This window comes from Armigeres subalbatus, chromosome 3, assembly GCF_024139115.2.
Source record: "Armigeres subalbatus isolate Guangzhou_Male chromosome 3, GZ_Asu_2, whole genome shotgun sequence".
Classification (NCBI taxonomy): Eukaryota; Metazoa; Arthropoda; class Insecta; order Diptera; family Culicidae; genus Armigeres; species Armigeres subalbatus.
This window is the reverse complement of record NC_085141.1, coordinates 218,506,975-218,532,325: the sequence shown is the minus strand read 5'-3', so window position 1 is coordinate 218,532,325 and position 25,351 is coordinate 218,506,975. Positions and strand designations below refer to the sequence as shown.

General features: G+C 40.4%; 1 protein-coding gene and 1 pseudogene across 1 annotated transcript in view; one reads left to right on the top strand and one right to left on the bottom strand.

The window, feature by feature from the left end:
* Positions 1-2,762: 2,762 nt before the first annotated feature.
* Positions 2,763-11,231, bottom strand: LOC134222301 (dnaJ homolog subfamily B member 1-like; annotated as a pseudogene).
* Positions 11,232-12,912: 1,681 nt separating this feature from the next.
* LOC134222300 (uncharacterized) overlaps positions 12,913-25,351 on the top strand; it is a 52,158-nt gene continuing 39,719 nt past the window's right edge. Inside the window, exon 1 of the mRNA XM_062701442.1 lies at positions 12,913-13,206. Within this exon, the coding sequence (XP_062557426.1) occupies positions 12,913-13,206 (294 nt within the window). The remainder of the gene's footprint in view (positions 13,207-25,351) is intronic.

The window sequence follows — 25,351 nt, the reverse complement described above, 5'->3', positions numbered from 1 at the left end:
TTATTTTGGTCTATTTAAACAAATAAAAGTTCGTCGGAAGTGTATGCAATTTGTGTTTCTACTTGCTGATTAGTATTCATTACTTCAGTTCAGTTGAGAGATACAATAATTTCCATATTGCAATAACTACTCGCAGCACTCCGAAAAAGTCTGAATTTCGCACCATCTGTATGCAAATGTTCCGTCAGACAACCCTCTTCTCAGCATAAGAAATTGATTTCATTTTATTGTATTCAATTGTGTTTTATTTATTGCATCGCATGAATGCCCCTCTTGCTGCAAAGCACATTTTCTACATTTTGTTCAACCAATATGGCAGTGCTGTGGTGCCACACCACCTAAGTACCGAAGCAATCTGCATCGTTTCCGGAAGAGAATTTGTCCCACTCTGTGCCCTCCAGAACTAGAACCACCAACCAACGATCGCGCACCGCACCATTCAAATGATTACCTTTTCGATGTTGCCGTAGTCGCGCTTGTTCCGCGTAATTTCGAATAAATCCCGGCTTCGTTAGCCGACATCAGGGCGGCTTGTATGACATTGTGTTCCCAAACCACCTTTCGAAACTGTCACCAGCTGTGTGGGGCTGCAAATGGCTCTGTTGCTACTTGCTGCATGCAGCAGAGGTACCACGCTCGGGACCCACATCGAGAAGGGGGTTTCGGGCGTTGGTCGTTGCTGGTTGGGAAAACAAGTTCATCAAATCTGGTGCGAACAGTTTCACCGCAACTGGAAGGCCCACGATTCGCTGACACAGCCAATGCATATGGCTTATGCTCACAATATGCTGGGAAGTGCAGAGGAAGCTCTCCTCATGTGTCGTGGTGCAGCATATTTCAAAACGTTTAATTAAATTCAAAATTATGTGCTTGTTGCGAGCATTATCTATGGTTTTCGGTGGCGAATTAAAATAATGGCTGCTGGGTAAATTATTGGTTTATGTGAATACAATCCAACAGCATGGCGCCACAATTGAATGATTCAATATAATCAGTTTGGTTGCTTTTAGTCAGAGGATGGTTTAGGAGTGGCTACTGATATTCATGGAAATTTAATTGAACTGTTGGGCTATAGTAACCAAATCAAACTTTCATTGTTTGTGCATGCACAATAGTTTATAATCCAATTACGTCGGTGTATCTTTTCACTGACACCACCTGGAACATCGCCTCAATATAATATACCTACAGTATTGTATTTGCTGACAAGCTTCATTTTGCGTTTCCAGAATAAATGCAACTTCACGGTTTTCTTTGTTTGTAAAGTTTTGAAAATTAAAACCACTAATTCGTCATTTTACATCAGTGTTATATTTTAGCAATCTTCGACCATTCATCGAATAACATTTGAACTCTAAATTAGAAGCGCACTAGTGGAATCGTTCTCAACAGACTAGAATTTGAAATTAAATCGAGATTTATTGCAAATTTACTAGAAGGATTTCTAAAAAACAGATTTGTGACAAATGTTTCAAACCTATTTTCAAGAATGTATACTGCTGGATTGGTAGTTAGAGATCCAAAATACATACAAATACAAATACAAATACATCATATGATAAATAATCATCAATCATACACATATTTTGTCGATATTTAATCATATTCGTTAATCGTTATTCATTATCGAAACTTTTTATTTATTAATCATAATCGTTAATCATTGTCAATAAGGTATTTAATTGTTAATCTTAATCATTAATCATTGTCGACAACTGGTTAATCATCAATCATAATCTTTAATCACAGGGTTAAATCATTTAATCATCAGAAAAATATATAAAGCTGTTTTAGTGGAATGTATTCAACCGTCTAAGACGAATTAAGTACTCTCCATTTGATTCCACCAATAAATTTTCGTTATCTTTGCAGATACGTATTTCGACCACAACTGTGTGGTCGTCTTCAGTGTCTCGTACGTAACCATTACCGTGAATTTTAATGCAATTTTTTTTTCGGAGACGAGCCAGCCTAGGGCTGAAAAATGCTATTTTTGTATTAGAATCAATCTTCTTCTTCTTCTTCTTCTTCTTATTGGCAACGTACATCATGAGGCTAGCTCGATGATACTTTTATGCCCAGGAAAATCTAGACAATTTCCAATCCGAAAATTGCCTAGACCGGCACCGGGAATCGAACCCAGCCAGACCCAACCCAGAAATGTGAAGGGGAACACACTGTGAAACGTGAGACGTGCGAAGTTAGAAGTTAGAAATTAGAAGTACAAAATGAGGAGGGCAAAGTGAGATTTTTACTTCTTACTTCTCATTTTTCTTCTCACTGAGAAAAGGTTGACGCGATTAGGGGTGAGAAGTAAAATGTGAGTCATTAGTCTTACATCCCATTTCAAATATATAATTTTTCACGTCATATCTCTCTCACCTTTCGCAAAATTAAACACTACTTAACCAAACTATTTTTATTTTTATACACTATGATACCGTATTTATAGCATTTATAGCTATCAATCTCCAGTATCACACAAATAAATAAAATGGTAGGGACACGGCAGGTATTTCCGTCCATCGTCGTAGGGGCTAAAACCAACGAAAGCAACGTACATTTGCTAGAATTCCACTATAGCAGAACGTTTCTCCTGAGATTACGATTTTGTACGTATGAGTTTTACAAAAAAGCGTCTCTTTTATTGGTTTTCGAGACTATGACAAACAGACGAAAATACCTGCCGCGTCCCTATCTGACTTCGTTTGACAAAATTTCGCTATTTAACAATGGTCGACGACAACGACGATAAAAGCTCCCTGACGATCGACCGTGACTAGTTGTTGTGTAAGCTGTGCAGTTTATCACACGAGGACATGTTGATGTGCTGCGCTTTGTAATAGAGATCCCGGTCGCCGAAGTTGCGGGCCTTCATTAGCATGGTTTCCTTATAATTTCATTCCCGAAAGCACGAGTGCTTCAGATTGTTGAGAAACTCTTCCTCGACGGATACCTCGAGACGACCTACGGATCCTTGATACTCCGAGTGCTAATTTTCTTTCACATAGTACGGGATCTTAAGTTGATTGGCCTTGCGAGCAACAGAGATTTTTTTGGCTAGGCTAGGTGCCAGACTGTAGATAAGAATTATCGGCAACAGATTGATTAGTGCTGCATATCCCGGCTGCGTCTCTCTGTGCTGTTGCTGATATTCAGCCCGGTGGAACCGGCGCTGCCTCAAGTAAACGTGCTGAGTGGGAATATTACCTCCGAAGGACATGTTGAACAACTCCTCGGCCGTCAACTTTGTTTCGAAACCACGCGAATAAGCGTACTCGTACAGGGCACGGGTTCTTCTGGTCGTGGTCGGATGTTGCTCATCGGCGCCGTACAAGTCATCCCAAGTAACAATTTCCATGCTTCTTGGATTTATCTAATTCTTATTGCGGACTTATGACAGCAATCACGAAGCTGATTGCTCAGTTTTATTGGCGCTCTTATTGCTATCAATAAACCTCCCATAAATCTGCTGAAAATGCTTCAAACGTCAAATGCCTATTGACCATATGAACAGATCTATGGTAGTGATAAAGAGCGTAATAAATCCAATTTTCAACGCTCGAATAAAGCTACAATTTTTGGTCATAATGTGGTCAAATTAATTATCCTGTTCGGGCTGCGTCCTGACAGCTCGAAGAATTTTTCACTTTTGACTGTTGTTGTTTGAGCTATGTATGACCCGCTTACTTCGATTTGGCAGCACGGATGTGGGAGCTTTGCAGAAAGGAGAATTTTTAGCGCGCATGAAGCTGGGAGAAAAAGCTTTGTGTGCGATCAGTTAGCATTCAGCGTCCGTCGCGATCGGGAGCAATTTATAATCGTTATTAATGTTACCAAATCTTTGTTAAAAAATGGAGCAGTAAATCTAGTGTTAAAATTAAGCTAAGTGTTTTATTTAAGAAGGATCTCCGTATTCCACTTCGTACCTACCCCGATACAGTCCGCTACTCGACATAAAATGGTCCTTCGAGCCGGATGTTCGATAGATGTTGAGCGAAGTTGAATTTCGGAAGAATTGATTCGGTCGAAAAAGTGAAAGTTCAGGAAGATTCGGCCGGAAAAGTGAGAATCCTGCCATAATTTGTTGAAAATCTCATAAAAAGTGAAGAAACGTGGTGATGACGCCATCTTGGCGAAAGTGAAGTGGGAACAAGACGCCATTGCGTTCAAGTGCTAGATGAGCGTGGAAGACGCCATCTTGATAATTGGTGAAGAATAGTGAAATGAAGTGAGACCACGAGAGCACCTTCCGCCCAAGCATCGTGATTATAGACTTGGCTGTTTTCCATGTTTGGTTCGGGCAAAAGGCTCGAAATGTTCCGGTGAATCTCTGGTCATGACTAAGAAGAAGGAAAAAACCCCTCAAGTGGTAGCGGCACAAGGCCAACAGACACCCAACGTTAAGAAGAATAAGAAGCAAACCAACTTGCAGGAAACGATGGCGCAGGCTGAGCAGACAAACGTTCTCGTCCATCGTCGCGGTTTGGCAAAAGGTAAGCTAACTAGACTTTTCAACAAACTATTCCTTGAAAACGAAGAAGAACTTCAGTTAGATGAGGCTGAGGTGCGACACTACATAAAAAAGGTAGAAGCAGCGCACAAAGAGTACAACGACCTTCATGAAAAAATCCTTGCGTTAGTCCATGTCGACGACAGGGAAGAGCACGATCAGCATTATGTTCAGTTCGATGAACTACAAGATGAGATCTCCATTAAGCTGGAAGAGCAGTTGGCCAAGTGCTCTGCTACTGCATTCGCGTCTAGAGCTACCTTTGCCCCATCTCAACCTCATGCTCCCATATTGGTTCACCAGCCTCTGAAAATTCCAATTCCTACCTTTGATGGCCGCTACGAAAGCTGGCCAAAGTTTAAAGTAATGTTCAAAGACCTGGTGGACAATACTCCTGATCCTCCTGCTGTCAAGCTGTACCACCTGGATAAGGCTTTGACAGGCAGTGCTGCTGGTATAATTGACGCAAAGACCATCAGTGAAGGAAATTACAATCATGCTTGGGAGATACTTGAGGAAAGGTATGAGAACAAACGTCATGCCATCGATAAACACATCCATGGCTTATTGAATCTCAAAAGGATGTCCCGGGGAACCTACGATGAGCTGAGAAATTTGCTGGACGAATGCTCGAAACACGTCGAAAGTTTGAAGTTTTTACAACAAGAATTTCTAGGAGTATCGGAGCTCATTTTGGTCCATGTGTTGGCATCCGCCTTGGATAAGGATATCCGACGTCGTTGGGAACACACGGTCAAACACGGTGACCTACCCGGGTATAATCAAATGATGAAGTATCTCAAAGAGGAGTGCTTCACCATGGAAAGATGTGATGGTCCATCCATGAAACAGGGGTTCTCACAACCGAGACCAATCAACTCTGGAACTAGGACAAGCCAAAAGTCTTTGGCAGCTGTAACGAAGGAATCGGAGTCAAAGTGTGATTTCTGTGGGAAAGGGCACCTAAACTTTACTTGTCCGGAGTTTAAGGGATTAGCCGTTCAACAACGTCTTGCAAAGGTCAGGGAATGCAATGTGTGCTTCAATTGTCTGAAGCGAGGACATCGAGGTAGCAACTGCTCGTCGGATAAAACTTGCAATCGCTGCAAGCGCCGCCACCATAGTCTGCTACACGCCGAGGACAAGTCGAAACCAATAGTGATTGAAGCACAATCGAATCCATCGATCCAACCGATCTCAAAGAAGGAAGATCAGCAGTTGAATCCGCCCGAAGAAGCCACATCTGCCAGCTGTCGCAGCGATAATGTACCCTGTCATCGAGTGCTTCTTCTAACAGCTGTAGTGAACATTATTAATAAAAACCAAAAAACCCACCCGTGTCGAATTTTATTAGATAGCGCCTCCCAAGTCAATCTTATTTCTTATCGTATGGTCCAAGTTTTGGGAGTGAAGAAGTATCCGTCCAACATCGTCGTAGCAGGGATTAATGACACCAAGAGTCAAATGTCAAGCAGCAGTATAGTTCATATCCGATCGAGGTATTCCGGTTTTAGTGCCAACGTGAAGTGCTTGGTGACTGACAAGGTTACAGCTGATTTACCATCGTCAACGGTGGACATCATAGATTGGGAAATTCCACCCGGAGTCCAACTTGCCGATCCATTGTTCTACCAATCTGGAAAGGTAGACTTGTTACTAGGCAACCAATTATTCTTGAAGCTTCTATTGCCTGGTGAAGTTCAACTAGCGGATAATCTTCCATGTCTTCGAGAGACTCGGCTTGGTTGGGTCGTCGGTGGTGTTTGCAATGACGCGAAGTATGGTCCCGTAGTTTATTCGCATTCACTCACACTTGACGAACTGAATCGCTGCGTTCAAAAATTCTGGGAAGTTGAGGAAATATTGAGTGCGGCTCCGCCATCAGAAGCTGAAGACTGTGAACGACATTTTCAAGAAACTCATCGTCGAGATGAAACCGGGCGATTTATCGTTCAATTGCCTTTGAAAAAGGATGTTGCTGAGTTAAGTGATTCCCGTTCGATGGCTCTTAAAAGATTCTTCATTCTGGAGAAAAGACTCGAACAAGATCCTGAGTTGAAGCGACAGTATGCCGAGTTTATGGAAGACTACGAGCGGCTCGGGCACTGTGAAGAGGTCAAAGAAGGCGATGATCCCGAAGGTGTTAAATGGTACCTGCCACATCATGCCATCTTACGTCCGTCGAATACCACCACTAAATGCCGAGTGGTATTCGATGCATCCGCTAAAGTGAAGGGCATATCTTTAAATGACATCATGATGATAGGGTCTTTGAACCAGTGTAACTTGGACGAGATTGCACTTCGTTTTCGATTTCCTCGCTACGTGTTGACTACGGACGTAGCAAAAATGTATCGTCAGGTGATTCTGGAGAAGGAACATAGGCGTCTGCAAAGAATATTCTTTCGCCTGAATCCATCGGACCCGCTTAGAGTGTTGGAGTTAAAAACTGTTACGTATGGTACAGCTTCGGCACCATTCCTTGCAACCAGAGTGATGCTACAGTTGGCACTTGATGATGAAGACAAATATCCACTTGCAGCAGAGATCATAAAACGTTGCTTTTACGTGGATAACGCACTTTTTGGCTTTGATGACTTGGATGAAGCTCGTGAAGCTCAGTTGCAATTGATCCAGCTCTTGAAGGCAGGTGGTTTTCATTTACACAAGTGGGCATCAAACTGTAAACAGCTTTTGAGCACGATACCACTATCAGATCGTGAAGAGTTGGTCAGCATTGAAGGGATGGGTGTGAATGACGTCATCAAAACGCTTGGGCTGCTGTGGAACCCGGCCGATGATAAATTGATCTTCGTTGCAAAGCCGTCTCCTGGCATAGATAAACCGACGAAGCGTCAAGTGCTGTCGTTGGTTGCAAGCATGTTCGATCCGTTGGGACTGGCTGCTCCGGTGATTCTCGTTGGAAAGATGCTAATGAAGAACATATGGAGTGAGCAGATTGATTGGGATGAAGAATTAAGTGAAGAATTAAAAAAGTGTTGGAATTACTTCCTAAAGTGCTTGAGTGATGTGAAGAATATCCAAATTCCTCGTCAAGTAGTGGCACAAGGTGCAATCGCTTTCGAACTTCATGGATTTGGTGATGCGTCTTTGGAGGCGTACGGAGCTTGTGTCTACATAAGATCGATTGTTCCTGGGGAGCCATATGAGGTGAAGCTTTTGACTGCAAAGTCGAAGATAGTGCCAAAATCGGTGTTGACGATTACGCGTAAAGAACTCTTAGCGGCGTTACTGTTATATCGTCTAGTGAAGAAGGTGATGACCACGTTGAATATCTCCTTCCGGCGTGTTATACTATGGTCGGACAACCAAATAGTCCTTGCGTGGCTAAAGAAGAAACCAGAACAATTAGAATTGTTTGAAAGAAACAGAGTGTGCGAGATTACCTCTAACGGTTCTGACTTTGAGTGGTGTTATGTGAACACTACACATAATCCAGCTGACATTGTGTCACGCGGGCTTCCTGCTGAAGAGTTAGTGATTTATGGTGGAATTTTGCGGAAAAGTGATTCCAGAACCATTGCTGGATGAAGATATTCCTGAATTAAAGACCGCTGTCGTCTTGGGCACGATGGTGGAACTGGAATGGTTACCTGTGTTCGAAAAGTTTGAAAGTTTCCGTAAGCTTCAGCGAGTAGTTTCTTTTGTGCTGCGTTTCTGTCGGAACTGTAAGGAGAAGAATAAGCAGAAGCGTATCATTTCATCGTTCCCAACTATAAGCGAGATGCAGAATGCCTTGAAGGTAATTGTACGTGTGGTGCAAAGCCATGAGTTTCCAGCGGAAGTTTCTAATCTGGAAGCAGGTGAGTTCCCCAAGAAACTTAAATCATTGAATCCGTATCTCGACGATGGGGTTTTACGAGTGGGTGGTCGTCTACGCCACTCAAATCTACCGTATACGACCAAGCATCAGTGGATTTTGCCAAATCGAAGTTCCGTAGTAGACAGCCTCATCAGGTGCATCCATCGTGAAAATTTGCACATTGGCCCGTCTGCCTTATTAGCTACTTTGCGCAGACAATTTTGGATTGTGCATGGTCGCTCTGCGGTGCGTAAAATTACACGTGGCTGTGTCCGATGTTTCAAGGTCCATCCGAAGGTGGCTGGGCAATTTATGGGAGATCTTCCATCAAGCCGTTGCGATCGAGCCCCGGCATTCCAGAAGGTGGGATTAGATTTTGCCGGTCCCTTTCTAATCAAGCAAACACATAGGAAGGCTGCACCAGTTAAGGGATATGTTTGCGTGTTTATCTGTATGGTGACAAAGGGAATCCATCTCGAGGCTGTCGAGAATTTGACTTCGGATGCATTCCTCGCTGCACTTCATCGATTTGTGTCTCGTCGCGGCATTCCGGAAGAGGTGTTTTCGGACAACGGGACTAATTTTGTTGGTGCCAAGAAGGAATTGCGGGAGTTGTCCAATCTGTTTAAGGAGCAAGCAACGGAAAGGAAATTATTTGAATTTTGTCAACCACGTGAAATTAGTTGGAAAATGATTCCACCCAGTTCACCTCATATGGGTGGGTTGTGGGAAGCTGGTGTGAAGAGCATGAAGGCCATATTGAAGAAAACATGTAGCACCGCTTCCCTAACCATGATGGAATTTTCGACATTGCTATGCAAAATTGAAGCTCTGCTAAACTCTCGGCCACTTTATGCTCATTCGGAAGATGCTATGGACCCGGAACCTCTCACTCCCGGTCATTTTTTGATCGATCGTCCGTTAAATGCAATACCGGAACCGACATACGAAGAAATACCAATCAACCGTCTATCCCGCTGGCAGTATGTACAAAAACTTCGAGACAACTTTTGGAAGCGTTGGTACCGAGAGTACTTAGTAGAGCTACAGGTAAGAAGCAAATGGACGAAACAGGCTGCCAATGTTCGTCCGGGGATGGTGGTAATGATAAAGGAGGACAACTTACCGCCTCAAGTTTGGAAGATGGGAATCATTCAGAAGACGTTTCCTGGAGCGGATGGATTGACACGTGTCGTCGATCTACAGACTCGATCTGGAATTCAAAGACGGCCAATACATAAGCTGGCGCCGCTTCCAATCCTGGATAATTGAAGCCTGCTTGAAGCCATCGCCGGGGGAGGATGTTCGGGCTGCGTTCTGACAGCTCGAAGAATTTTTCACTTTTGACTGTTGTTGTTTGAGCTATGTATGACCCGCTTACTTCGATTTGGCAGCACGGATGTGGGAGCTTTGCAGAAAGGAGAATTTTTAGCGCGCATGAAGCTGGGAGAAAAAGCTTTGTGTGCGATCAGTTAGCATTCAGCGTCCGTCGCGATCGGGAGCAATTTATAATCGTTATTAATGTTACCAAATCTTTGTTAAAAAATGGAGCAGTAAATCTAGTGTTAAAATTAAGCTAAGTGTTTTATTTAAGAAGGATCTCCGTATTCCACTTCGTACCTACCCCGATACAGTCCGCTACTCGACATACCCCCATAAGAATATTTGTATTGCGAAGAGTTTATGACGGTGTTTTATAAAAGCAAAATTTTTCTGATCAAATTCTAAAACGGAAAAGCATTTCGCAATCAGTGAAATATATCACTGAAATGCATGATTTAACGAAATTTTCACCGCTTATCATACTTTTTCCGATAAACAAATTTTATTAATTAATAGTTTGAGCAAAATACTAAACGATTTAGTGGACATCCTAGATGTTGTGGTAATCAATATTTTCGATTTATTTCCCGGAACTACGTTATATGGCCGGCGCGTGGTGTTCAACCTTATTTTTTTCACAACATTTGACCATAAAATCGGAAGCGCACTTCTTTTTAATGGTAGTGAATCGAAATAACAACCTGAAATAAAATATTATTTTGTTGTCATCATCATAATTTTCATCAACAATCCATTTTGTTATTATTTTTTTGCAAAGATTTGTTTCTCTTTTTTTAATGCAACATTTTGACAGCTGCCGCAGCCAAATTCCCTTTTTTGCGGGTGGTTTAAAAAGGGTTTCTAAATGCATTTATAATAGGTTTAAAGTGGTTATCTGGAGAGGGTTACTTGGCAATATCTTACTCTTATAGTGGTCATCAGAAGGTTGCCGTGTATTACTCGGTTTTATTGTTAGGGTTCATTCACAAATTACATAACGCTAAAATAGACCATTTTCAACCCCCACCCACCCCCTCGTAACGTGTTTTGCATGGAAGGGTTCTAAAATTTGTATGGACCGTAACTTGCCGTAACGCTCGGACAGACACCCTCCCACCCCCTAAAGCGTTATGTAATTTGTGAATGGGCCCTTAGATCTTATAAATTGATCTTGAAAACCATTCTTAGAGCGGAATAAAACTTAAAATGTTACTTGGGATACGACTTACGTTTCTCGGCATCGGTCAATATGGCAACCGCATTTCCGATCGCTTTGAATGCCTCTGCCGACCCCGGGGACTTGTTCTTATCCGGATGCAACGGTAAGGCCATTTTCTTGTAAGCCTTCTTTATGTCCGTGTCGTTAGCTTCCTTCGTAACTCCTAGCACTTCGTAGTAATCTTTACATTTTTTTATCCGTTTGACTGCTTCCAGCTGTTCCGGTGTGTAGTCCACTTCGAGTGCGGACTCAGGTTTCGGTGCACTCGCTCTCGCAGCCGTTTGTCGTTGCCGCAAGCCATCGTCCGATGCATTTCCGAAGGTACGCTTCGTGTATGCACCACTGTCCGACATTCTGCCTACGTGCCCGGCCTAACGCAGTCGTCCGATTTTCGCGGTGTGAACAATGGAAGGTTTTCCCAGCAGCAATCACGCAAGAACTCGTGGTTCATTCGCCTCCTCCACGTACCGTCCGCCATCTGCACCCCACCATAGATGGTACGCAGCACTTTCCTTTCGAAAACTCCAAGTGTGCGTTGGTCCTCCACGAGCATCGTCCAGGTCTCGTGTCCGTAGAGAACTACCGGTCTAATGAGCGTTTTGTAGATTGTCAGTTTGGTACGGCGGCGAACTCTTTTCGATTGGAGCGTCTCGCGGAATCCAAAATACGTATGATTTCCAGCCACTATGCGTCTCCGAATCTGCTGGTATCGTTTTCTGCAGTCACCAGCGAGCCCAAGTACACAATTTTTTCTACCACCTCGATTTCGTCACCACCGATGCAAACTCGCGGTGGGCGAGCCAAACAGCTGGGAAGACTTATTGAAAATCGTGCCACTCGTGTTTATCCCTGCTCTTCGTATTACCCCTTCCAAAGCGATGTTAAACAGCAGACACGAAAGACGATCACCTTGCCGTAACCCTCTGCCTAACTCGTTTCGAAGGGACTCGAGGATGCCCCTGAAACTCGAGCTACGCACATCACCCGAACCATCGTCGCTTTGATCAACCGTGTCAGTTTATCCGGAAATTCGTTTTCGTGCATTATCTGCTATAGCTGGTCCCGATCGATTGTATCATATGCGGCTTTGAAGTCTATGAATATATAAAGCGTGGGCACGTTGCATTCGCGGGTATACCCCGTTAGGCATAAGTACGTTAGGCATAATGGACGTTAGGCATGAAATGACCCAAAGAACAGCCTATGATATAAAGAAGGCAGAATTATGCTAAACGTTCATTATGCCTAACGTATGTTATGCCTAACGTCCGTTATGCTTAATGTCCATTATGCCTAACGTACTTATGCCTAACGTCCTTACGCCTAACGTCGCGGACCCGTATTCGCTGCATTTCTGCAGTATTTGGCGAATGGCGAACACCTGGTACTTACGTGGTGGAGCGTTCGCCCGTAAAACCCGCTTGGTACTGCCCCACGAGCTCTCTTGCAATTGGTGCTAGTCGATGACATAAAATTTGGGAGAGTACCTTGTAGGCGGCGTTCAGCAATGTGATTGCGCGGTAGTTGCTACAATCCAGCTTATCACCTTTTTTGTAGATGGGACACACGACACCTTCCATCCACTCCTGCAGCAAAACTTCCTCCTCCCAAATCTTGGTAATGACCCAGTGCAGCGCTCTAGCCAGTGCATCACCGCCGTGTTTAATTAGCTCTCCTGGTAGTTGGTCAACCCTAGGGGCTTTGTTGTTCTTCAGCCGGCCAATATCCTGCTGGATTTCTTGGAGATCCGGAGCCGGTAAAATTATGTCCTGCGCGCGTTGTCCCAGGCTCATCACCATACCGCCATTATCCTCCATGCGTCGATTGGTAGACCCAATCATACGTTGGCGCATCTTACTCAGCACTATGAAGTCGGTTCCCAGCTCGTTGGTGGTGCCATAGCTTTTGTAGAAGGTAGCCACTCGATGCCCGCTTTTCCTCACTTTCTGTCCTGTTTAGAAAATCTCCTGCAGCGCCACGACGTCGAAGTTCCGGGATGTAAATTAATAATATTATAAAATAAAATATAATATAATGAATGACCTGTGCGTTATGCTGCTCTCATTCGCCGACGATTTGAAGTTTTTTCGCGTCGTAGAATTCCCTGATGACTGCACCGCCCTGCAGGAAGATATCAACAACATGATGATCTGGTGCAGCGATAATGGCATGCGCGTGAACAACAATAAGTGCAAAGTCATATCGTTCACTCGTTCCAAGAACCCAGTACACCACCAATACATTTTAGGAACGGAAATATTGCAACGAGTTACTTCCATCTGCGATCTTGGAGTCATCATCGACAGTAAACTTCAATTCAAGGAGCATGTAGGGATAACGACTGCCAGAGCTCTGTCAACCTTAGGGTTCATTTGCCGTCACGCCTCCGAATTCACTGACATATACGCATTGAAATCGCTTTATTGCACATTGGTACGTAGCGTTCTAGAGTATGCTGCTCCAGTTTGGACTCCGTACCATGTCTCACACATACTTTCCATCGAACGCGTCCAGAAAAAGTTTGTTAGATTTGCACTGCGGCTGTTACCCTGGAATGATCGAAACAATCTTCCTGCGTATTCTGAAAGGTGCCAATTGATCGGCTTAGAACCACTATCTACCAGACGAATAAAAATGCAATGCTTATTTATCTTCGACGTCATCGAAGGCAACATCGACTGTTCTGAGATCCTTGGGCAGATACCGTTTTACGTTCCCCCCAGACGATTCCGGAGCTCTAACTTACTGGCCGTTCCGTATCACCGTACGCATTATGGTTATAACAATCCATTAGACTCCTGCATTCGCTCATTTAACTCTGCTTCAGATGTTTACGATTTTAATATCTCCAAACATGTTTTTAAAAGTCTGATGAACGGAATTTTTTAGTTATAAGATAGGTTATATTAGGAGATAAGTACAGTCTGTACGATGTAGTGTCGAAGACGGTGATGAATAAATAAATAAATAAATAAATAAATAATATAAAATTAATTCACTTGCAAATAAATACCACTTGAAAATTGTTTTTTGCCTGGGAACGTCTTACAGCTGGTAACTAGTATTTACACTATTCGAAGCAAGACTACACCAAGAATACTGTGCAAGATATGAACAAACTAAAGGTTATCAAATAACTCCATTATTTCCAAATTTGAATATTTTTTCTCACTTTTCAAGAACGAGACGAAAGCAAGGAAAAAAATGTTTCTTGTTTCTTATTTCTTACTTCTCTCTTTCTCATAAATGAGCTGATCAATGAGTAAGTAATTAATGCGAAGTAAGAAGTGAGGAATGAGATGGCAGAAGTAAGAGTTTTGATCATTCGATCCATAATCTTGGTGAAATGATCCATGCATTTGGTAATATGATCCATAGATTTTTTTTAATCATCTCATTTCTCACTTCTTACTTCGCATTAATTACTTTCCATTTCTGAATTCTCACTTCTCACTGTGAAAAGCGAGCGAAGGCATATTTGAGGAGAACAAATGAAAACTACTGATTGATGGATGGTTGGATGGACTGATGGATGGTTCGGCATAGTCATGAGCTTTTAGATGCAAAATTGGATGTGTTCGAAATCACGATTGATTTGAATTGTTCATGAGTATTAGGCTTTCGAATTTTTCGAAACGTCTGATTTCTCAAATCAATCCATTGTTACTTTTTACGACGCCATGCAAAATCACAACAAACCGTCGACCAAAATAACAACCGTCGACAATTGACCTTTCCTGGCGAAAAAATTCAATTCGCTCAATCGATTCTTTATTTTATTTAAGGTCAACTCTCCCAAAGACCCCGTATGTTTCACGTATTTTGAAAATTTAAATCAAAAAATCGAAATAGTGCTGTTTTTGAGGATCGGCCTAAAATTTGCACAACTTTGAACGAACTTGGGGTAGATTTTTCAGGCCGGGTGATACGGGCAGCACTTTTTCGGTTTTTGTTTTTATTTTTTAATTGTTAGAGGCTTAAAAAATATAGTTTCTTTGCGAACGTTGACCTTAAATAAGCCAAAGAATCGATTGAGACAATAAAACGTGATACAATTTTTGAGGGGGAAAGGCCAATTTCTGAACCACCGCACAATTCTACTTCTTTGTGAGTAGTGCAGAGGCGTTTCCGTAACCTCAATCTACCTGTGCACTGCATTTAAATTTAAAGATTTTTTGTTTGGAAATGCATAGAATTACTAGATTTTTATTAGCTTAAGCAACTCTGATAATTTTATTTTACACTTGGGCTGTAAAAATATCAAATTTTCCATTTTTGGTATCAGTGCACAGGTAAAAAGTAAGGTTACGCGACGCCATTTGAGTAGTGTGAAATGATAAGTGAGAAGTAGAGGTGTGCGCCGGCCCAGAAAACGTCGATGGAGGCGTTTGTCATAATTTTGCTCGACGGTATTTTCGGCGTCACGCTGTTAATCATGTTTTGTGGCAGTGCAAGCAGCAGAAATTCTCTGAAACTTCATCGGGGAGTTCTTGGAAACCCCCTCGGCAAATTCTTCGTCAAACTCTTAGAATTTTCCTTGGGAAACTCTTTGGAAGTTCATAAACAAAACCCTCCGGAGTATCATCAGTAAAAGCTTAGGAATTTCCTCAACAAATTCTTCGGGATTTTCTCGGCAAATTCAAATATTTTCCAGAAATTCTTTGAGGATTTCTTCGAAAATTCTTCGGAAATTTCTCGGAAAATTCTTCAGGATTTCTTCGGAAAATTACTCAAAATGTCCTCTCCTAATACTACGAAATTTCCTCGGCCAGTGCTCTGAAATTTCCGCGACAAAAAGAGAGATTTCCGAGATTTCCTCGGGAAATTCTTCAAAATTGCTTAAACAATTTCTTTGGAAATTTCTCTCTCTGTAAATTCGTCAAAATTTTCTTTGTAATTTCTACAGCAATTTTTCTGAAAACTCTTCGGAATTTCCTAGAAAAATTCTTCGTAAGTTTCTCGACAAACTCTCCGGAATTTCAACGGCAAATACTCCGAAAGTTACCACGGAAATTCTTCAAGGTTTTTTTTCTGGTAATAATTTGGAATTTGGTTTCGGAAAATTCGCCTTCGACTTTTTTCTAGAAATTCTTCAACATTTTTGGGGAAGTTCGCCAGGCACATTATTCAAATTTTCTTTAGCATATTTTTCAAAATTCCCACAGAAAGTTCTGCTGCGGAAGTTTTTTGGCATTGTCTTTAAAATTCTCTCGACAAATTCTTCAAAATTTCCTTGTGATATTCTTTGGGATTTCCTCGGCAAGTACTTCGAGATTTCCTCGACAAATTCCGGCATATTCCTTAAAATATTCTCGACAATTTCTTCATAATTTAATCGGCAAAATCTTCCTCAGGGCGGAATTTCATCGAAACTTCTTCCCTGAATCAAAATGGTGGTTAACATTAAAATCATCAAATAATCCATACACTTTATTCGTTGGTTAGTACGGTGATCAGAATATCATGAAAAGATGAATATGATCAATAAAAGAAGGCCTCTTGATTCATAACTTTGAATAAATGTACCAATATAATCTTAAAATTGGAAATGTATTAAAAAATCGTGAATCGTTGTTCCAATCTATGGCCGACGTTTTGTCTGTGTTTCACGAAAATCTGTCCACATAAACATTCCTTCTTCGAACTTTAATCTGTGCACCACAGCTCGCTTCACTTGAATGGATCACCACACGATAGAAATTACAGAATGATCCAAATGAAGCACAGAATTCAATATCACAAAACATTTTTCATCAATAGATAGGTTCTCAGTCCATATAACCGGCATAGGTTATTGTGAACAAGGAAAATGGTTCGATAGTCTTTTGCAGCCAATGGCAGCAGCAAGTGGTTCCCCATATTCTGCCACAGTATTTATGTTGCTAAATACCGTTCCAGGCGACCTACGCATCCCTTTTCACCGCAAGCACCGAACCAAGAGCCTTGTCCCTTGCTTCGGTGGGACGGGGAATGAATTATGAAAACGAAACAATAGAATTCACGATTTATGAGCTGCACGGTGCTGGGTTGAGAGATTAAAGTGTATCCAACCGGCAACGATGATGATGATGACGACGATGAGCGAGGGGGAGGACAACGCACGATGCAGTCACAACAGCTTCGAACGACACGACGACCGGTGAGATTGTTTGCAGCATCCTACAGGGCAGGTGAAATCCAGCCATTATTTGGTCTCTTTTCACGCAAAGCCAAGCTGCTAAAAGTAATCGAGAATCCAACGACGGGGGGTTATTTTGCACGATGAAAAGTGAATATTTCTGGACAAAAGCTGTTTCTATCTTTATGAGATTTAAATTTGAGTTATCAAGTACTATAAACTGGAAACAAATACAGACACTTATAGAATTACTGAAAGAATCTTTGAGATCCTTCATTTATAAATAATTTCTTTAATTCTAGACCAACATTTGAAAAGGGCGTAACAGCCAAAATTTGATCTCTCCGGTATTTTGTCTATGTATGTAGATAAGGAATCCGAAAGAATAAATTTTGGCTGTTACGCCCTTTTCAAATGTTGGTCTAGAATTATGAGAAAATTATTTTTTTTGGAAGCGTTTTGCAAATAAAAATCGCAATCATTTAGAGTTCCATTGATTGATGTGCTCATAGTTTTATTATTTATTGGTAGATTCTTTTTTCTGAGCAATTTACCATCATCTTGTTACCCAGTGTCCATTGATATAGAAGAAAGTCATAAACAACGACTGTTCACATTTCTATTTGCCAAACAAGAATCCATTTCCGAGCCTATTCTCACATTCATAACAATACACCATAGCTGACACTCTTCGGTACCGGCTGGCAACCACAGAAAGCAATTATCACCTCGGTACAAATATGTTAATGATCGCCACTGTATTTAATTGATTGTCCATAAACGCCAGTAGGAATGAATTTTTATTGCTTTGGCAAACTTTTGTTTTCGCCCGCAGAGGCGTTAGTCAGTCCGGATGTCGGCATTGAAATGGAAAGGTTCCGCAAAAGCGGTCCACCAGCCGGCGGCGTGGCGGCTGAACGTCATTTAGCAAAAGGACGCCAGACCAATTGGCGACAGATCATGCCGGCCGGGTTCGGCTGAGCTGGCGGTAATTGGTTTTGGGGTGCCATTAGTTGTCCACAGAATCCGTCTTGCCGTTCCGGTTTCGTCGTTTGGTGCAATTGTCGTCGGGATGGTTCACCCACTGGTCGAGAATATCTCGTTAACGGACAGAGTTTTATGATGTCAGCAGGTCGAACTGAACGGCGGTGGCGGTACGATGTGAATTAATTTTTATGTCGGCGCAATTATTTATCCATTGTGTGTGCGCAATCGACGGTGGCCAAAGGGGCGGCTTTGAATTGATTTTAACTTGCCATTTTATGGAATTCGGTGAACTGTATTTGCAAGCTACGACGAATAAGATTCAGGGACATGTTGAATTTTTTCGCCGACTTATCTCTGCAAAGTAGTTTTTACCTAAATTTATGTTTGCTTACATGGTTAGTATGAAATGAAACATTTCTTGCTTAACTTTTTAAAAGGACCTAATAAACATTTTTTTTGATAATTTAATTTGAATATTGCAATCAACGGACCAATATGAATTATTTTGATTACAGTACTCAAATTAAATCATGAAAAAATGTTACTTAGGTCCTTTTGAAAAGTTAAGCTGGATTTCCTCGGAAAAATCAGACGAATTTCCACATTCATCGATAGATAGGCTCTCAGTCCATACTACAAACGTAGGTTATTGTGAACAAGAAAAATGGTTCGATAGCCTCGGAAAATATAAAAAAAATTGCTCCGGAATATTTCAGGGTATTTTTAAATAAATTTTTGATAGGAACTAAAAAGTATTTCTGTAGAAATCAAAAAAAAAATGATTATTTTTCTGGTTGCATTTCGATGAATTATTTGCAAATAATTTTATTCGGATTGAAATCGCATTGAAAATCAATAGCAAATACAGTTCTTTGTTCATGGAATAGAAACATCCTAACTTCATCCACTCCTAGACAACATTCGAAACAAACTTTACCCAGTACAGAGTGATAATGAAAACAAAACCTAATGAAAAAGGGGCTTTGTTTATTCAAATAAATACCCACTTGCATTGCGTCGTTTATCGAACCCAACTGGATGGATCTAACAAACAACTTTTCCTCTCGCCGCCTCCCATTGCGACCAGTTTGGCTCTTATCCCGTCCGGTGGAAATCCATACTTACCTGCTGCTCATGGTAACTCACCCTTGTAAACGTATGCCCTTGCTGTGACTGTGCAGAGCAGACCTACGAATAAACCCAGCTGGGCAGGAATGTGCGTCCGAATGTGGGTGGGATGGGTGTTCATCGTTCAGCATCGAACGTGCCATGGTCACAGCAAATATGATCTATGGCCGTGCAAACTTCAAGTATCCTGCGTTCTGCCTGTCGGCTGACGACTCGCATTGGGGACTGCAGCTCCGCCGGTATTGAACCTGCAGCAGCAGCAGCAGCACGAGGGGAGCTCATGATGAAATTTATTAAGCCGTAATAACTGTAAACAAACGTCAGGTTCTGGAGAGCCGGTCCGGGTGAAAGTCCTCAAGTTGAAAAGTTTGTTGGAAACAGAAATGGTTTGAATTTTTCATTTCCGGTTCGGTGGATATGGATCAGTTTTCAATAAATAATCTCGCCTATTAAAGACCTACTCTGGCGATGGGGCGTTGTCATCCAACGCAACGGGATGGAGTTTGGGGGAATGTCGAGATTTTAATATCATAGCTATTTTTGCAAATATATGGCAACTCCGGGGGAGACCTGCGTTGTTAATTATACCTTCCATCCGGGGAAATGTTATCATCGTCCGTTATTAGCAATTCGTTTGGCAAATATTTAATAAATATCGGCAGGCCTTCGGGGAAGCGTTTATGAGCTGATTTACGCATAGCGGTCGGTTTCGGGCCAGCAACTGTCGGCGTTATGAAAATGTTGACATACGGACTTGACGTGATGCCCAGACTGTGGATGTTTACGAATATTGATGTTTGCCCTGAAGGGTGGTCTGGTGGGATATCCGTAATAGCAACTTTGTGTTTTTCCTTCAACTTTGTCAGATAGTCTAATATTTAAGATGCATGATCACTAATACTGTTTAAATGTAATAAATGATATTGAATTTATTAAAACTTAATATACTAAAAGTAATGTACCCCGTTTTGCATAATACCTTTTGGCATCATGATTGTTTGGCGGTCGTTTGGTATAATGGTCATTTGGCATAATTGTTATTAGAGCTGTATGATTGATGAATAAGAATTGTCATTGTTTCCACCACCACCAAGGATCCAATAATAGAAACATTTCAAATGTTGACACGCCTATTTATCAGCATTGTATTAATTTGGTGGCCAGTTTTATTTCCCATGAAAGGGTAGTTTTTCAAACTTGCTCATGGTGCATTTCTCCTTTTTGCATTTCATTCTCCTTTTTTTGCATGCATTTCTCCTTAGACTGGGTGAATTTGCTTCAAAATAAAGAATCAAAGAGAGGGAAATGCATGCTTTTCTAAAATGAATCATATAATATTTTACCATCTACCGGGCATATGCCTTCTTTGAAAGTAAACCCAAAAACAAATATTACAAATCAAGCTCTATCTGGTAAAGATCTTGCAAGATAGAATTCTCTTAATCGCCTTCTCCTCTTTTAAATAAAAGTGACAAGCAGAGCATTTCTTTGGAGTTTATCACCTCAGAATGCAAGTTCGTATTGTTTTCTATCGTGCTGAGGTGATGAACCACAAAGAAATCCACTGCTTGTCACTTTTATTAAAAAGAGGGGAAGTCGGCGAAGAGAATCCTCTCTTGCGACATTTGCCCTTATTCCAGATAGAGCTTGAAATATTATATAAAACGTAATACGAAAAATGTATGCTTTTACTCAGATACTTTATTTGAATAATACAAACAGTTGTATTAGAATCTTTCGAAGTTGTATATGCCTAGGCTGACCATACGTACCGTATTTAACGGGACAGTCCCGTTTTTTAGACCTTTTTGTGCTGTCCCGTCGTAATCTAAAAAATCTTCAATTTGTCCCGTTTTTTCATTGATTCTACATTGATCATACATAGAAAGTGTTTTTTTTTTGCGTTTTTATTAGATATATTTACAGTCCTCGGCTTGCTCATCTCTCAACAAAGAAAGTGGTCGAAACCCATAAACAAAGTTTGAGATGTTATGCTATTATTTTTGTTTTAAAAAGAATGTTATCTATGTCGTTTTGTATTTGACTTTTCTTAAGGTTTGTAACAGTTAATGACAACAGGTGCTTCTCCGGGAGATGCATTCAATGATGTTGCCTGCTTATTTTGAAGGCATTAAAATTTGGCCAATTTCATCAGTGGATTGAACGGAATTAATTAGCAAGAATTTCCAGAAAATCAGGTCTCAACGTCAATAAAATGAAGCGTAGGGACAGACATCCTAATTTTCAGATTAAGTTCATTTTCGATTATTGTTTTGAAATCCTTCGAAGTAGGTAATTAATTTTTTGTTTCAAATCTTCCTCTACCACATATTGTTCAATCTTTTGTTGATGTTTCTTCGAAACATTAAGAATCATTCAAAATCTTTCTGAATATTTCTGAATGTTTCTAAATCATCCACTGTAAAAAAAACGACGACATGAAAACATAATTTATAAATTAACTGAACAAAGTCGAGTTTAAAGCAGATTCAAAACGAGGGAAGATTTGGTTGGATTAAAGGCTAGATTTGAGGTCCCTACGTACTTTAGGGCGAGATCACACATCATGAGCTTGTCTGCATATTTCACTCCCATGTGTGTGGACGAGATTTATTGGATTCCGTTATGAAAAATTAGAAATTCGACCCGATTCAAAATACATTCCGCTAGATGTCTCCGAGAGTCCGAGCTGTAAATTGGCCAGGATTTCATAACTTTTCGCGACGAAATTGCATGAGTCTCACTTTCTTGGGAGCACATGGGAACAAAATTAATGGACGAAATTCCCGAGGTGCGCGGTATTTTAATATCATTTAAATAAATTTCGATCGAAAAGGACTGTGAATTGATTAAATTGGACCTTTATTCTCATGCGCCTACCATATTCATGGAAATAATTAAAACTACATTTAAATAATGTTTTTTCCTTGTTGAGATTCTTGTTATTCTTATCCGCAGATTTTTTCCCACTTACCTATATTCCAATATTCATGACATGGTTTTTCAAAAATTGTCAAGAGTAACATTTGATAAGGGCCTAATTTTTTTCCATTGATTTTTTTTTAAATCGATGTAATTCTAAAATGACAAGACCTACACAAAAGTGTTGTATGGCGACTGTCGTGAAATTCCCAGAAGTTTTTTGGAAAAATATCCAAAAAATAAAAAACCGATTTCTACGCTGAAAAAAATTTTTTTTTGAAAATTAAAATCGATATTACAAAAAACCTCATCTCAGAAATCGATGAAATTTTTTCTGCAGATAGGTCAATTATCTAACTTTTCTGGAAATAATGTTCCTGTGATATATTGAAGGAAAAAAAAGTTTTTCTAACAAAAACTTTTTTCATGTCCATATCAAGTGAAAATTTATCAGCGTGTTTTATGCCTGCAGTGGCAAATATAGGTCCAACAGCCTATCATCAACCAATGACACATTTTGGACATATGGAAAATTTGTTTAGGAAGCAATTAAGCATAATCTAACATTAATGTAGACCAACATTTGAAAAGGGTTTATATTTTCTCTGACTTTTTGTATCGAAGTTACTTAAAAGCAATTGGGTTCACAAAAAAAACAAATAATTGCGCTGAAAACTGGCAATGTTGCCGAAACGAAACTGAAGTGATATTTAATTGTAATAGTGGGAAAGAAGATGTTATTTTTCAGTAATGGCTAACCACTGATCGGTATAATTTAGAAACCGTTATAAAGGCTGTAGATAAATTCGTATCGTATTTTATTGAAAAAAATGATAAGCTTCTAACTCATGACATTATTTGCAAACAGCAATACACTTTTTTGAAAAACAAAAAGAGTACTTTAGGTCAAAGGATTTCTCTGAAAATTATTCATTCATTATCCAAAATGCTGCGCAGGGTTATCATTGGAATAATTCCCAGGCAACAATACATCCACACACAAAACGCGATGCGAGACTGGACACAACACTTATGGTTCTTACAAACGAAAAAGATTTTTTTTTTTGATTTACCTTTTTGTCGATCGGTTTCGGGCTCGATGTTGCCCATCTACAGGACGTGGTCCAACTGGTTACAAATGGGGACGATTACACTTTTGTACTTGGCACAGTACACGTCAAAAAGAGATGGCATGGCAGATGGCATTGTAACAGTTGGACCACGTCCTGTAGATGGGCAACATCGAGCCCGAAACCGGTCGACAAAAAGGTAAATTTAAAAAAAAATCCTTTTTCGTTTGTAAGAACCATAAGTGTTGTGTCCAGTCTCGCGTCGCGTTTTGTGTGTGTGATATAGTTCTTACTTTAGCACAAATCTATATATATACAAACAATACATCCATTTTCTTTAAAATAGGCCTGCCCAACCTTTTCACGCCACGGGCCAATTTTTAGAATTCACACTTGCTGGCGGGCCAAAAAATATTCGGTACATATCTTTTTTTAAAATTTTCAAAATTATCAGTATTTTTTTTTTCATTATCTAAAAGCACTAAACTCGATCGTGGCATGAGAAATCCATTTGAAACATTTGAGGTAAATTATTCAAATCGATAAACGGTGTTGATAAAATGGGAATTTCGTTACTTTACCAGCATATTTGCATGAACTGTTTTCAACGGGATGAGAGAAATGTACCAGATTTCAGCAACCCACTGTTCCAAAGTGCTTCGTGTTCAAGTCATTGAGATGTTTGGTGATATCTGCTAGAAAAGCCAAGTCACTCATCTATTCAGGATCATTCAGCTCGAGTACTGGGTTTCCTTTATCTTGTAAAAATAGTTCCATTTTCCTTTCGAAAAAAATCTCTCAAGCATGGTACCTTCGCAATAATACAGGAAGTCTTCGTATTCGTTATTTCCGTCAACGTTAGAATTATCACAACGCCATCATTATTTCCTGCCATTGATTGCTGGTGCTGCATCAATCGTAAGGTCACTTAGTTTTCCAAGAAGAAAAATAGTTCCTTCGCACAGGTCTTATCAGCCCTCAGGGTTTCCCGTTAGTTGTTCCCTGTATAGGTTTCGAAGCTGCCAATTTCTGTGTCATTCGAAAATGACCATGAATTCCTCTTATAGATACAGCCAACGTGACAATTTCATTTTATCATTATTAGAGAAGCTTGCAGCCCTAGGCTGGCTCATCTCTATGCCACGTTTTTCACGTCAGTATTTTCATCGTTTGCGAGAGAATTTCACGTAACGTAGCTTTGAAATCTTCTGCGAGAACTTTTACTCTTCACCGTGTTCCGCACAAACTAATGCTTCTGAAGGAGGCTATTTCCTTGAGACTTACGATCTTGTAAACAAGAACCGAAATGCTTTCCTTAACAAGCTCTCCGTCCTTGAAAAATTTCATCCGTTTTGCCAAAATCCTACTAACAGCAAAACTGGCCCGTACTGCATTTTCTGACTTCGTATTTTCTTGAGTAAAGAGAGTTGTTGTTTCTATAATCCATTGTACCAATAATTTAAATGAATGAATGTAATGCGATTGAGCGCCCTACCTTTGAAGTTCTACCAACTTTTGTTTCGTACCTGAGCCTTCTCAAATATCATATTTCATAGAATGCTTGGATTCAGATTTTATTTTTTCAATTTAGCAAAACTTTCTGAACAAATTGAGCAAACCGGTCTTCCTTTTTTCAACGTGAAAGTGAACTACTCGTGCCAATCTTTATTGGAAACGTTTCAAGCTTTGATTTAAAACTTATGTATTAAATAATGAATAATAAAAAAGAGCTTCCCGAGCCAGCTAGAAAAACTGACGGGCCGAATTTGAGTTTATTTTCACTTATTTTCACTACTTCACTTTTGCCAACAATTGACGTACATATCAGCGTTCGTGAGTGACTGATTGTCGGGTTTGAACCTTCTTTTTGGGAGATATTTAATTGTCCAGTAATATAACAAAGTTTTCAGATAGGTTCTTCGCACTAATAACGACACTATTATTGATTGAAATTGACATGAGTGTGCGCCCAAGTTCAAACACACGGGTTAAGGCATGGAAGTTTAAACGTCAGGTTGTACACCGCATGCTGTTCATGTTGGTCCAATGGTTTCACTACTTGAGCAGTGGTGATGGCTTAGTGGTAACTCGTTTGAGGCGCATTCGGAATACTGGTGTTTGAATCCTTTTTTTTACATATATTTCTATAAATGATAATTTAGATTCTCTGCACATCTATAGTTATGAAGAATCAAACATATTTTGCATTAGTTCCGAAATCGATGCTTACACAGCTATTATGCCAAAA